The sequence below is a fragment of the Lonchura striata genome, chromosome 7 (genome assembly GCF_050655825.1).
Source record: "Lonchura striata isolate lonStrDom1 chromosome 7, ASM5065582v1, whole genome shotgun sequence".
Taxonomy (NCBI): domain Eukaryota; kingdom Metazoa; phylum Chordata; class Aves; order Passeriformes; family Estrildidae; genus Lonchura; species Lonchura striata.
In genome coordinates, this window is record NC_140709.1 from 37518891 (window position 1) to 37534278 (window position 15388).

The window sequence follows — 15388 nt, forward strand, 5'->3', positions numbered from 1 at the left end:
AAGGCTTTGCTTTCATCCTCTCGACATCAGCTTGGGTGACTGGATGCCTTGTCCAGGGGAGGGTGTCCCTGCCCATGGCAGAGGGTGGAACTGGATGAGCTTTAAGGTCCCTTCCAACCCAAACCACTCTGGGATTCTAGGATTCTTCTGAAGGCACTGCCATCCATCATGAGAGGTCCCTTTCCACAAGCTCCACCATAAACTACTGTCCCTTGTCCCAGGCTGCCCCCTATATCTAATTACAACCTGTTTTCCAGCCACATTGCAGCTCCCTTTGATCAGCACTGGCACTGTTTGAGCAGCACTGGACTAAATGGCCTCCAGAGTTCCACTATTTTACAGCCTATTTTTTAGGCAACTTGGAGTCCAGCACATCCCAGAAGCACCCAGGAACTGGTGATCCTTGTAGATTTTATTAGGTGGTTGCAAGTCATTCATGACTAAAAGGCACTCAGTTCAAGTGAATATCCAGTTCTCCCAGGAAAAGAGTGAGCGGACTGGGGAATGTTTGGCACAGGTTTAAGGTCTCTTGGACGAAACCACTCTGTGGAAGAAAGAGCAAGGCCGTAATGTCCGGGCTGATCAAGTTGTTCCAGATTATCCCATTCAACAGTTACACTTCTTAACCTGCTGTCTCTAAAGGTGACAGTGTTCTCTGCATCAATATTCTGTCTGCTTTTCACATCCCACTGTGGGACCCAAAACAATTCTTTCTTGAAACTGGAGGCAAAAGGACACAAGGCTGATGACCAGACACTCAAACTGGACCTGAGGCTTTGGGTCAGCTCCTCACACTGCAGCTTATTGTACAGGACACAGGAAGGCTACAGCAATCCAGCCTAATGCCCCACTTTGATAGTGGAAAAATAAACCTTACTCCTGCCCTCACTTCTGTCTTTTCTATTTGGATTGCCTGCTCTTCAGAGTTAAAAGATACCAAGGGTAAAGGATCCAGCACAGCAGCTGCTCAATTTCTAGAGGCCCTCCAACAAAAAGACAACTAAAATAACCTTGGGTTAGTCACAGTTATTCAGAGGCACGTGGGCAAAACAAGGTATTTTAAACAGTGCCAAAAATTGATAGAAACCCCAGATGGAAAACTGTATTTTTCATAAAGAAAAACACAAATGAGGAAGAGAAGTTGGGTCTCGTTTCTTCCCCAGTATCAGACAATATGAATACAACCATCAACAATTAATACTAGCTCTTCTTTCAAAGACACACCAATTTAACACCACAAATGCTGGTAATTTTTTCAAGGCAGACAATGGATTTAAAGAGGGCTTACCCTGCTCCAGTAGCTGCTCTTGAATTTCAGTTCCACTTATTTAATTTTACTGGAAATCTCTTTCAGAAGGCCTTTCAAATCAGAGAGCTTAAAAAAAAAAAAAAAAAAAGGAGGTTATTTTTGTAAAGTCCATCTAGCTGAAGGAATGCAATGCTAATGAGCAATGAAAGTAACAAGTAATTGCCTCTGCAAGTATTACACCAAATGCAAGAGTGCTCGAGAGGACAGTACCAAGTACAATGTTCATCAGGGCAATTAATGCAGCAAGCCCTGCTGCCTCTATTTCAGCGAGTTAACCAGCAGTTACCAGACGAGAAAAGCAAGAGATGGGTATTTATTTTCAGGAGAGAATTAAGGTTAGCAGATCTCCTTTCAGTTTCAAGAGCAGCATCATACTCACTCACCACTTCCCCTTCAGTCTGGAAGCAAGCTATTATTTTGCAATCTAAATGATTTGACAGTAACCAAAAAAAGTACTCTGAAGTATATGTGGGTCTTTTCACCTGAGCTTCCCAAAAAGTCTGTGCTTCATACCAAAGCCACTCCCCACTTCAGAGGCCAAACAGATAATTCAGTCAAGCCTCAGAAAATAACCATTGTGAACACACATACCCATTTCAACATCACAGTCATAAAAAATTATTTGTATGGCAATTCTCATAATGTGCTCTCTGGTATATGGGTAGCCTTATATTGCTTAATTACACCATGCCAACACCACCAGAAGCTAAACTTGACAGACACCTTTGGGACGGGGACATGTCAAGTGTGTGACACCCCTTCTTCCCACTGGCGTTTCATGGACCTGTTAGACAGCGGAATGTTGCAGTTTAAGATGGAAATTACTTCTGCTTTAGTCCATCCCACAAGGAATATTGAGAAACACTCCTCCAGTGCTAAGCAAGTGTCTTTGTTTCATTTCCCTGCACATTAGAAAGCTCTTGTGGCTTGGAAGGGATCTCACAGCTCATTTTTGGCTGCTCCAACCCCATCCAGCCTGGCTTTGGATACTTCCAGGGATCCAGGGGCAGCCACAGCTTCTCTGGGTACCCTGTTCCAGGGTGGGCCCAAACTCACAGCCAAGAATTTCTTCCCATTATCCCATCTAATCCTCCTCTCAGTTCAAAACCATTCCCTTCTGTCCTAATCACTACACGCCCTACACACTCCTATCTATGGAATCAAAAGAGCACAGCAAAAAAGCCCAATTAAAATGGGGTCCTGGTGACAGTGACAAAGACTGCACACAACTCTGGGAGGCTCATTTTCCTTGCCATGGCACACCCCCTGCTTTACCAGAGAGAATCACTTTTCCCGGAGCGATCTGGGACAGAAGTACCTTTGCATCCAGTTGTCTGAATCGATGCATTATCCTAGAAGCAGAAGGAGAACATGAAGCAATGGGATCAGTCTGGATACCAAGGAAAACTTGGCTAATTACCACACCCCAACTCCTCCCAGTGCTCCATCCTCCCAGGGAGGCAGGGCTGCACGTGACTGGCATCATTTTTAGTACAAGTACATTAACTAACATGCAAATTACTATTAGTAGTATGCTATTACATTTTCCTTCTCAAGACATTTTTGCTTCCAGTACCAAGGAAATGTTTTTGGTATTTGTTTGGCTTCTTACGCAATGCTGTTTGTCTCTGGGTAGTCTTAACCTAAACACTTATTTGTGGATGGCAATGTTCATGCCCACAGATATGGAAGGGTCTGGTTTTTCTTGTCCATTCCTATCAGCTCTCTCTGATTAAGAGAAATATTCAAGCTGCCAGAAGTTAGCAAAGTTAAGCAATCATACAGAGCAGGTTTTGTTCTCTAGCAGTGTTCCGTTTTCTTGCTTTCTTTCAGTTTTTGTTGGTTTTTTTTTTTCCTCTTAAACTGTTACTCTGAAAACAGTGAGACAGATCCCAAAGATAATGTTTCCACGAGCTGGCAGTCAAAGAAATATCCAAGCGTAAGTCTCCAAAGTTTCAAATACCATGATTCTAAAGACCATCTTCCCCTCCTCAGAGGTCTCCACAACTCATGTTACTAATTACACATCTCCATTTGGATTACTGCTGTGGGAATGTCTGAGATTCCAGGTCCAACAGTAAACATTCTCTGCTAAATGTAAAATCATAGAATTATTTGAGTTGGAAAAGATCGAGTCCAACCAATTCCACCACTAACTCAGGTCCCCAAGTGCCATATCCACACAGCTTTTAAATCCCCACGCCGAGATGGGGGTGCCACCACTGCCTTGGGCAGTCTGTTCCAGGGCTGGACAACCCTTTCCATAAAGAACTTTTTCCTAATATCCAGCCTAAACTAATGCTACAGCAAGAGTCAGCTGTGGCACTGCTTCCCATGATAAGATCTCAAAACACCATGGAAAGACTTTTTTTTGTCTTCTCTTCAGCAAACAAAAAAAAGCACCATTTCACTTCAGAAATAAAAAGCACGTTTATGCTGAGTTTATTTACTTACTCATTAGTTTGTAAACACCTAGAGTGGCTGAAAATATGCCTTCACTAGAAATGTTCAAGAGAAAAGTAAGAGAATGAAGACAAAGATAGGCAGGCTTACTCTTCTGATGAATCATTTGCTTTTGTATTGATTTTGACAAGGTAATTTTCCTTCATGACAGCTTCCCATGCCAGGATTTCATTGTCCTCATTTCTTGAGCCTGGGAAATGCATTTGAAAGAAAAATACTTAATTTGTGTTCCAAAGCCAAGGTGCAAAGCGGCTGGGTCAGTGCGTGCATTCAGAGGTTAATGATTCCCTTCTCCACATCCTGAGCACTCACAGCCCCACTGCCCACCTGTGACTCAGCTCTCACAGATGTGACACTAACGCCTTTCACTGAATGCTCCTGGCAACCAGAGTCACTTAAAAACACAAAATACGAGCAAACATAAAACCCAAAACCCACCAAATAAGCAAACACAAAACCAACCCACAACCTTACAAGCTCCAGAAGTCTTTCTGTACTTTTTTTGAGTCTTGGTTAACACAGGTGCCTCTGCTTCAACAGGTACAGGATATTCTAGCAAGATCCCATCTGGGTTTGAGCTTTCCATTTGTTTCTACATTACCCCATATTGGATCATTAGGAGTAACACTTCTAAGGACCATGATATATGATTTTTGATTGAACTGAAACACTCCAGAATGATGAAGAATTGTCTTCTCTAAGAAGCATTTTATGATGGTGCTGTAAATTCTGGAGTTGATACAGAGGAGCCCACTTTGAGGCATCATAGTCTTCCAGGGTAATACTTCAGCATTTTGTCATGTTCCAAAAGGACACAATAAACCACAGGGGTTTAAATAAAAAAATAAAATAAACTGAGACAGAAAAAGCCCCAGGCTGGTGAATGGATGAAGTCCCTTTCTTCCACCCAGTGCTCCTCTGACCTCACAAACCCCTCAGCTGTTCCCCCACAATCCAACAAGCATCTAAGCACTCAAATCCCAACCATTTCCATAAGAGTTAAAGGGGAAGGCAGGATTTCACCACAGTCAATACATCAGTGTGCTTCCTCTGCAGTTCTCAGTTCCTATCATCAGCAAAACCACAACCATTTTCTGGCTCTAATTAACTCTCCCATTCTTTCAGAGCTGCAACATCAACTGTGCATCATTTGAGCAGGAATTTCTGCCACCCAACAGCTTCCCCAGCAAGAAATCCACACAGCAATTTAGACACCCAAAATGATTTAGTGCTAAACAATTTTATATGCCAAAGAAGGCCCTTCCTCCTAAACTGGTAACAAATCCAGCTTCTGCTGCAGGGCACCAGGCAGGTTATTGATGAATGGGAAAAAGCCTGTCAATTAATTCAATTTATTCTCTCTCAGCTGAGAAAACATCATATTTGCTGGAGAGGCAGAGGGGAAGGCTTGTTAAAACAATTCCTATCTGTGTCCCCCAACAGAAAAAGGAGAAATAGCTTGAGCATTGACTTGTCACATTTTTGAGGTGGTTTGGCTACATGGAAACTGTTTGTTCTCTTTCAGTCACTCCCTAGCAAGAAGAATGAATTACAAAAAAGCCAAACCCACAACCTTGCAAAGCTGAGAAACAGCATAAGCAGCCCTAAAGAGTTAGGATTAATCTGAAGTCTTAATGAGTTACACACACAAGGCAATTCTACATGGAAATGGCTTAGATAAGAGAGCACTGGATAAATATCACTTGAAAACTTGAATCTTACTGAAGAGATTTCCAGCAGCACAGTGGATTTGCATGACAGAGGTCTACATGGCCCTTGGAAATCTCCCAGCACAGCACAAAATGCCTGGAATAAGCACAGGATGCCACGTAGGAACTGCAATGCACCTGCTGCAGAGATGACTTTTGGGCAACAAGGAAAAATCCAACTCACAACAAATGGATGGCTCTTTGCTTTCTTTGTTACAGCAGCACTTGAAGCATTTCCTCAGCACCATGAATATGTAGGCAAAGATGACAAAGGGGAAGGGGATGGTCAGGCGACTGCAGTATTCCTGCACCAGGAAAAAGCGTTGGAACTTCCACACCTGGTCATTGTTCTCTTGCACTGATCCAACAGTGTAACTGATGGGAAGGAGAGAACACAACCAGGATGAGTTGGTCACCAAAGAGCTGCATCAGAGCCAGCAACAGAGCATTCCTCTACTGTACCAGGGCATGGTTTTATAGTCACAGAATCCCAGAGTAGTTTGGCTTGGGAAGGACCTTAAAGCTCACCCCATTCCATCCCCTGCCATGGGCAGGGACACCTTCTATCATCCCAGGTTGTTCCAAGCCCCATCTAACCTGGCCTTGGACACTGCCAGGGATCCAGGGGCAGCCACAGCTGCTCTGGGCACCCTGTGCCAGGGCCTGCCCACCCTCACAGGGGACAATTCCTTCCCAGTATCCCATCCATCCATGCTCTCTGGCAGTGGAAGCCATTCCCTGTGTCCTGTCCCTCCATGCCTTATCCCCAGTTCCTCTCCAGCTCTCCTGGAGCCGCTTTAGTCCCTGCAAGGGGCTCTGAGCTCTCCCTGGAGCCTTTTTCTCCCCAGGTGAGCACCCTCAGCTCTCCTAGCCTGGCTCCATTCCCTTTGAGAATCTCCACTGGACTCATTCTGGCAGCTCCATGTCCTTCTGATGTTAGGAGCCCTAGTCATTCTGAAGGTAGTCATTTTTATTAACCAGGAGGTTATTTAGTTTGTTCTCCTCCTTAGAGAGTAATTCGCAAATGGGTGGAATTAAAACAGTAGGAAAAAAAACCCTTGAAGTTACAAATAAACAGGAAAATATATGAATAGGAAGAAAATACTCCATGTATTTTTACTACCTCAGCTCTAACCAGTCTTCTTCTAGCCTAGACACATGAGAACAGGATGCTTCTTCACAAGATATTGTGTCTTATTAACTGCTTTCTTAGAAAAAAGCCCAAACCTAAAATGAGAACACTTACAAGAAATTTAAAAGCTCCTGAGATTTATAGTAGACGTATTAAGGACACTGCAGGCACAGATCAAACCCACAGCACAAGGCACTGTATGGACCCTGCAAAGCAACAACCACAGGTGTAAGCAGCTCCCAGGCTGCCTGACCTTTCAGTGTGACATTAAGTGGCAGATGGATGCTCCCAAAATGCCTCTGCTCAGAGCCTAATGCACCTTTATGTGAGATAAATGCAAACCTTCACCTGGTGGAGATTCTCTTTTTGTGTAAAAGATAGATGCAACTGGTGAAAACTAGAGGGTTTTTACTGGCATAACAGCATAAACCAGAGCATTTACCATCAGGTACTGTTAAAGTAAGTGTTCTAGCAAATATTAAAGGTTTTAGGGTAGAGCTGGCTTACTGCTGTATACTTTCCTTCATTGTTGAGAGGTACTTGCACCCTTCCTAGGGAGTATGAGCATGCTTGTCTCTTCCCAGGCACAGATATGCTTTACCTTGGATGCCTTGCCAAAAATAGTATTTCTGATTTTCTTTAGATTCTAGGTCAGCCTGGGGAAGAGGGGTCAGAGCAGAACCTAAATCTGAGGCATTCTCAACTTATCACTCTCTAGCATCTCATCTCAGGCCAGGAAACACTGGCAGCGTCATTCAGCTGAGAGATGCTCTTGAGCAGCACCAGGAGTCCTGTCAATACTCCTGTTGCCAAAGCAACTTCCTGCCAAGGTACCATCAAATCACAAAAATAAACTTGTGGTCCTCAAGAAGGCTGGTCAGAGGTTTTGAGTACTCTTGTCATGAGTGTAAAGCAGAAAAGGACAAGGGCTGGGAATGGGAACAGAGGCACAACACCAATCCAGCTGCATTCCCAAGTGAGACATGAAGGCAACACACCCCCAAAATCTGATATGAGGAACTTCCCATGATTAAATCAACTCTGTGCCACGGCTTGCAGAGGATGCAACAAAGATTTCTGGGAGAAGCTGAGGAAGACATTCCCTGACCTTGCTGGTCTAGAGGTGATGGCACTTCTCAAGACAAAGTCCTTTTGCATGTCCCAGGGGGATGTGGCCCATTGCCTGTGGTCTAAGTCAGAACAATAAATGGCAGGTCCATCAAATCAGTACCAGACTTATCCTCACCACACAGCAGCTCAGGTTAATAAAACCACAGTGTCCTGAAGAGTGATGATAACTCATTTACTCACTCTGCTGCTCAAGCAAGGTCACTTGTGCAGCAACTCACATTTCGGTAAGGCTCTGACCCAGCATCACCCCCTGTGATGGGTTTGCTGGGGTTTGCACCACACCCACAGTGCAGAGGATGCTTAGAGATGGAGGCAAAGGACAGGCAGCAATCCCTCCCCAGGACACTGCACCAGTTTCCCCCAGGCTGCTGTGACAGATGCAGAGGCGAGGCTTGGCTTCCTGCTGTTTTCCAGCACTCCAGTCTCTTCCCCAGAGCTATGTCAGTGCAGGGATGACCAGGAAGCCACGGCTCCTTTGTTACGTACCCGAACATGGCCACGAGCAGGTTGACCAGGAGGATGTTGGTGGAGAGCATGTAAATGCACACAAGGGGAATGGTGATCCACTCCGGGAAGCGGGGCTGGTTGTTGGCATCCAGCTCCACGCACAAGGGCTTGGACTCGTTCCCAGAAAAAGTGCAGTGGTCGAAGTTGTAGGTGGTACCTCAGAGAGGGGAGAGCAAACAGTGAGCTCCTCGTTCTGCTGGTCCTGCCCTCATCCTTCCATTCCTGCTCCCCGTTAGACTTGGAGGCAGGGGGCCAGCACAGGGCTGGCCAACCTTTAGAAGGACAGAACCTTTGACCCACCGAGGAGGGACCCCCCAGAAGATAAATACCATCAATATCATCAGGGTACTGGCCAAACATGGCCAGGTAGGGCTCGTAAATGACCGAGCGGAAGATCCACTCCCAGCGGTGCTCGTTCTTCCTCAGGATGCCTTGCCTGGCTACACCAAAGGCCACCATCCACACAGCAAAGAGGAAGAGGAAGAAGAAGACATCTATCATCTGAAAAGGGACAACAGGCATCAATCAGTGCGCCCCTGCAGGTCTGTTGCAAGCCACACAGGGATGGCTCCTAATTTCACAACACACATGGTAATAACTGACCACTCCCATTCAGAGAACTTCAAAAATATTTATGCAACCACAAAAGCAAGGCATGTTTTGGAATACAGGATATCCCCCTGGCATCAGACAGGCTCCACAAAAGCCAGAACCAGGTAAAAAGGACTGTGGCTCACCTTACCCCTGTGAGATGAAAGCTTCTGAAAATGCCACTCTGGATGGCTTCCAACCAGCATTTACAGCCCAGACACTCTGGCCAATGGTTGCATGAATTTCTAGCACTGTATGAGAGGATCCTCACCACCCTCTTCCTCAGGTACTTGTGTGATGGATGCAGTGGAGGACCAAAGTCCTCCTCCTGTACCCTCTACCATCACTCTCTTGTTTGGGGAATACGATGGGAGCAACAGAAATACCACTGGAATGTTTGAGGTATGGAAAACAAAAGCCACCAGGAAGCAAGTCTCCTCTTCTGGTCTTCAGTCTAATCCTTACTCTTTCCCTGGACAGAGAAAAATGCCCTACTCTTAATTAGGTCCCATTTAAATCTTAATTCATCCTGTTTAGCTGATTTAACTTGCTGCCATTATCAGAACATGGTGATTTCACTCATAAGAGGGAAGGGAGAAAAAAAAAAGTCACAGCATTTACTTAGACTTTTGAAAAGCTGCCCAGAATCTTACCATCCTCTGCAGCATAATAATTTTGGGTCCTAGATTCCTGCTAACTGTGAAAATATGGATGAGCCTCAGGGTAAAAACTATGTAGTCCAAACAGAAAATTACTCTCCCGGAATACCAAGAGCTTTCATCAGAGTGAAGCCTGATGGAGACAGCAGAAGAAAACAAAGAGAAGCCTTGGTTGAATCATGCAGAAATCAGGTAAAAACACACTGAAACATTGAAATGGAGAGTGGTAGGTGAGTAATTAGAAAGCAGAGCACAGCTATCCAGGACCCCATCTAATGACAGGTGACAGAGATGGTTAATGCACACTCGGTTTATACCCTTTCTTCCTGACATGCATCATCATCCTGCTCACTTTTTCTCTTACCCTTAAAGCTATTAACAGCAAGGAAATTTGTACCTGGAGCTACTCCCACAGCCCTCTGAAACCACCACAGTGCAACATCTGCTGCACTGCCCTGAGGCAACAAGGACTAAGTTACAGCTGACTGAACAATTACTTTGGAAAATGTGTTTCCATCATTTCTTTGCCATGGTTTTTAACTCACCCCATTGTGTAGAACAGCTTCTGGGAGATAATGACATTGATAGGCTGCTGCACAGTCCTCTTAAATACAACACAAGGCCCAGGTGGTCATATTAAACAGCCAGTAACAGAAGCCACAAAAAATTCTAAAGATCCCGTCTTTTTTTTTTAAGTCAACACTTGTCAGTATTTGGGGCCTTCACAATGCAAATTCCATGAACACATTGCTCCCCAAAATTTAATTACAGGTTGTAGGCAAAACCCACCAAGGAAGGGAAGCAAAGCTGTAACGTGGACAAGGCACTACTACTCACTACTACTCACCTGAACACAATTCCTGCTATGAAGTAGAAGATTGCAAGGGTATCCATAACATTCCACAGGTCTGAGAAATACTTGCTGCCATTCATGTACCACTGGGAAGGAAAAAGAACAGAAAGTAACCCCCACACAGCATAGTTTCTTTGTCCAATTAACATTTTGTCACACAGTAAATAACATCAGAGTTCAGATGGCTTTCAGTTTTCCCAGAAAGAGGGGTTTCATGTATCCAGCAATGCCTCAAGTTACTGGCAACCTGTTTTTTTGGGTCTTGGTGTGACCCAGGAAGCACTGCAGGGGGGAAGGGGGTAACAGTTTAAGGGTAGCTGATGCATCCTGGCTTCTCTCCCTTCACAGAGCTCATTCACTAATCTGCCCCCAGCTATATACACATGCTTTGGATGCAAGACCCAGATTTAATTTTTTTTTTTAATTACAGAGCTCTCTATTTCTGAATTGCAAGTCTAGTGAGAATCCCTGCTCATTCCCAGACTGAGTGGTACAGCAGCCTGGACCCAAGTCTGTGCAAGAACTAACTTCTGGAATCAATTCAGAGGTGACTCATAAGGACAAGAAGCTTCATCAGGACAAACCTCTGCCAGGTCTGGAGAAATAAACTGCATCCCAAATCGTAACTCTTTTCAATTTCAATTTCCATTGAAATCAAAGTTTTGCAGAGTACTGCTCAATGAATCTCTAACTGACATATCCAAGGAAGGCAATTCTGTCCTTAGTACTTCTATGGGAAACAAACAGAAATCCAAGGGAGTTTTCTCCCAAGTGCTGTCTCTGCCCAGTAGCTCCTTAAATCAAATAAAACATCTGGGACTGAGGTGCAGCTCTCCAAATTCCAAGCAGTTTCTTCTGCTGAGAGGTAAAATGCACAGAGGTTCTGTCCAGATTCCTTCTCCACTGGAGAAAACAGGGCTTTCCTTCACACCCCCCAGTCCACCCACTCACCTGGCTGGAGGCTACCTCCATGTGGCTAAGGAAACAGCAGGGAAAAGGCCTCTCCAATTTTCCCATGGCTCAAAACAGGATTAGGAGCAGCTCCAGCTACTTACAAATCCCTGGGACCACCAGAAGTGAAAGCAGGGCTGAGCCAGTGGCTTACAGGTCAGAGACTGTTCCAGACCAAGGGCTGATATCTCCCCAGAACTGGTTATCTAACTGCAGCAGCTACAGGGACCCCAGGCAAACTGCTCTTACTTTGTCTGGGATGTGAAAACAAAATCTGAGAGACCCCTCTGTTTTCCTTTAAATATAAAGGACACACACAACTCTGATGCAGAGTTAGACTAATGCACCCATGGTCTATCTCAGGGGAAGCCAGGGAGGAATTTCCCCAAGAAGTTTAGAGGATTGGGACACTGCTCTGCTTTCTGCTCCATTTCTCCTCCTCAGGAAAATGGCTTTGCAGCCAGAACACTGGCTGCAGATAACTTTAAGTCTTCAAATCTAGCTGCCTCCACTGCCAAATTCGTACAGTCGGGCTACCAGTTACTAACAGTAATTGCAGCAGTTCTACCTGCTCAGGGTAGAAAGAAAAAGGGACATTGTTAGGAAAATAAGGTTTCTATCCCTAAGGTTTTCCCCAGGACTTTTGCTGGGTACACACAGGATGTGCAAGGACAGGTCCAGAGACACCAGAACCTAAATCAGCAGAAACAAACACTCCATTAGTGTTTTCATGGCAAAAGAGTCTTTTCCCCCATTTTCTTAGCAAGTAAAGTTGCCATAAACAGTGTTCCACCTTGACTATTAAAAAGGGAAAAGACCACAGTAACAGCAGTATCAGAAATGTCATCTGAGCTCAAGTAGAAAACGATATTGCAGGGTGGGATGATCCAGCAGATCACCCACAAACACTCATGACACGACTCAGGCCTTACAGCAGAATCAGAACGCAGCACCAAACCCACACACCCACTGCTTTTTGACTCCCCCAGCATCCTCCCACATCTCCCAGCTCTGACCACAGACTGGCAGAGACCAGCTTGCCCAAAAGCCACCAGATTCCATGTGAAGTGAGAAGATACCAGCTAAGTGGCTGGCTATAAAGGCAGTCCCACATGCTGTTCCCCCATCAGAGCTGGTCCCTGAGTCTACATTGAACCAGCAAAAAATGTATAGATGATTAAAAGCAAAATAAAAATGCATAAAGGTATGTAGATTACTAGTACCATAAAAAATAAAGGGGATGGAATGTAGAGAAGAGAGGCGGTAATGACTTAATCTAAAGCTTTGCACCAAGACAAGTGTGCTAAATCTAGCCATTTACTACCAACTACCTTGGCAAGCCAAGCATTCCTGGGAAATGCCTGCACCAGGCTTATCCTCTTGGTGCACAGACACTGCACTGCAGGGGCACAAGCAGGAATTAAACACCAGAGGAAAAAATCCCTCACTGGGCCCTGAGCTGCCTGAGCAGCTCTGCTAGGAAGTGGCTCTGAGCACCTGCACTGCCTTGGAGGGGGAAAAGCTCAAGGCTGTGGGTCTAACACTAAACTTTCTGGGGTTGCAAGCGCTGCCTACTTGTCTCACTTCATCACAAAGCAGAATGAAGACCAGCACGTAAAGGATGATCTCCAGGGCCGTGGGTTCCTTCTGGAAATCCATAAGCAACACGTAGGCGAAGAGCAACAGGAAAGCAATGTAGAAGATGACGTTCCAGGAGAAGACCACAAAGGGGGAAGTGAAGAAAGACACATAATATAAGAAGAGTTTCTTACTCTTCTCCACAGGCTTTTTCCTGAGGAATTAAAAGAGGGAAAAGGTCTCAAAGCATAGCTTTTAATGCCTAGAAACATCTGTGTTCTTAAAAGTGAAAGCGCAAAGGGTGCAAAGTCCAGCTCAGGATGTTACTTCAGAGGTAAAGACATCCTGCAACCCCTGCCTGGAGGCGCTCCAGTAAACTGGTAAATCTTCCAGCTTGGATGGGGCTTGGAGATACCTTGGGATAGTGGAAGGTGTCCCTGCTCATGGCAGAGGCTGGAACAAGTTACATTTTAAAGTCCCTTCCAACCCAAACCATCCTATGATTCTGCAGTCTTCAATCCAAGATCAGAGTGAAACCCAAACTGTCAAAAGCTCATTTGGCTTTTTAATACCTTTATCTAAGACTGGCTGAACACTAGAACAGCTTCCCCAGAATAGCTGTGGTGTCTCCACCCTTAGAGATATCCAAAACTGGACACAGTCCTGGGGCAACCTGCTCCAGCTGAACCTGTTTGAGCACAGGGTTGGACTGGATGATCTCCAGCCAGCCTTGCCCTAAGATTCTACAATTAATTAACTTGCTTTCCCTCTGAAAAAAATTTCCCACTAATGAAAAGTCAATTGATTACCTGAATGAGATGAAACCACAGCCTATTAAAGGGAAAAAGAACAGGCACATTATAATCTTCCAGTTCTTAGTGTCTCTTGAAATCTCTCCATACCACTGCTTGGAAAGGAAATTCTGCAGGGAAGAAGGAAACACCATTATCTGTTGCAACAGCAACAAAATAACCTAGGAATGCTATTTTAGAACATTTGATTTAGTAAAAGTAAACCCCAAACTTTGAGATTTCAATCAAAATACTAGGGATTTCTTTTGCAACAAAACAGAAAGGTTTCTGCATCAGTAACAGCTCCTTAGGGCAGCCATGCTCCATTTATGGCATGAGGAGTTAAAAGTGAGGCCGAGCAGGACTTGACTCGATTGATAAAACACTTACAAACCATTGGATTATATGCAATGCTCATCCATGCTGGTCATTACATCCACACTGTGCAAGCCCAAAGCAGAAACCACTTCAGGCAATCTTTATTATCCAGTTCATGATGATTTATAGCCCCAAGTCAAGATTTTTTCCTCCCGATTTACATTTGTGGGTAGAGGAACCAAGACCCCCTGTTAGAGCACAAGAGCTACAGTGACCTGTACACCTTTCCTTCACTGCCATTACCTGCACACCTGGCTGGGCAATAAACTGCTGGTCTCTGGCTTCCACTGCTAGTTCCAGACAGTTGCTCCCTCCCCAGGCTTCACAGGAATAGGTCAGCAGCTGCTCAGCCAGTTCTTCGTCGTTGCTGTAGCACTCAGTGAACAGCTCTGGTAGAAAGAAGCAACTCCACATTGAGCTCTAACTTCAATTTCCCACCAATTTATGTGCAAGTATCTTTAGTGTAATATTTGTAATATAAAAGCATGTAGACAATAACCCTTTCCACATTTTCAGCACTGCAGAATGACTGTGCATCCCTTTACAACCCCACTTGCACATCTTCAACTTTTGATACAGAATTTGTGTCTGGATCAAAAACTGTAACATTAAATCACACAGAGCACTTAGTTCTGAACTAAAAAATTGAGTGAAAATGTGAATTCCTCCTTAAATGACTCAGTAAATCTACTTGCTTCATCCTCTTAAATTCTGTTTGGCATTGATCTAATGAATTATATTCAGTCCAAAATTAACAGCAGGGTTGAAAAAGAATCTGATCCTTTTTCACTGGGAAATGCACTGTTCACTCCTTAGTGTCTTGCTAAATCATCAGGCCTAAGGGATGTAGATACCTTTAAAAAAAAAGTCTATTTCAGCAGTTTTTTCTTTGTAGAATAAGAGATACTCTCTGGAAACAAGCAAGATATTTCCAGCATGGCCTTGAGCTGGTCCTTATAAAGTCACAGAATCATCAATCTACTTTTTACCTGCTACTTGTTCTCACTCCCCAGAAGTACTCCCTGAAGGGTGTTTTTCCCCAACCTGAATACTACCAGTACTCCTTAGGAAAGTTTCTCCTTTTCTATATTCTCCTTCCTGTTTGTGGGCACCTTTCTTCAGCCCTGCCAGTAGAGCTAAGGAGCTTTTCCTCCCCATGAAAGAAATTCTCCAGCCCAAAAAAAAACCTCCACAACATGCACCCTTTGAAGCCAAATTCTTAAGACAGGACACAAAATTTCTACAGGGAACAAATGGTATGGAAGGAATTTCTAAGCAGTAAAATCACATCTTGACATAAAAGAAAAATATATTTAATGTTGGATATCTAGTTTTT

At 44.4% G+C, this 15388-nt stretch overlaps 1 protein-coding gene across 12 annotated transcripts in view; it reads right to left on the bottom strand.

Moving 5' to 3' along the window:
• The window catches only part of LOC144246712 (transient receptor potential cation channel subfamily M member 8), an 81617-nt gene that overhangs the window by 2195 nt on the left and 64034 nt on the right, over positions 1-15388 (bottom strand). For 5 of the 12 annotated variants that reach the window (XM_085585541.1, XM_085585539.1, XM_085585534.1 and 2 more), the window contains 11 exons: positions 14296-14441; positions 13693-13805; positions 12881-13097; positions 10349-10440; positions 9496-9634; positions 8581-8752; positions 8231-8408; positions 5666-5856; positions 3863-3962; positions 2628-2661; positions 1289-1375 (listed from right to left, as the gene is read on the bottom strand). In XM_085585541.1, coding sequence (XP_085441667.1) covers positions 1325-1375; positions 2628-2661; positions 3863-3962; positions 5666-5856; positions 8231-8408; positions 8581-8752; positions 9496-9634; positions 10349-10440; positions 12881-13097; positions 13693-13805; positions 14296-14441 — 1433 coding nt within the window. In that variant the 3' untranslated portion in view covers positions 1289-1324. Of the gene's footprint in view, positions 1-246; positions 1376-2584; positions 2662-3862; positions 3963-5665; positions 5857-6727; positions 6820-8230; positions 8409-8580; positions 8753-9495; positions 9635-10348; positions 10441-12880; positions 13098-13692; positions 13806-14295; positions 14442-15388 lie in introns of those variants that run through there. The other 7 variants (XR_014956834.1, XR_014956832.1, XR_014956835.1 and 4 more) reach the window with 7 other exon arrangements.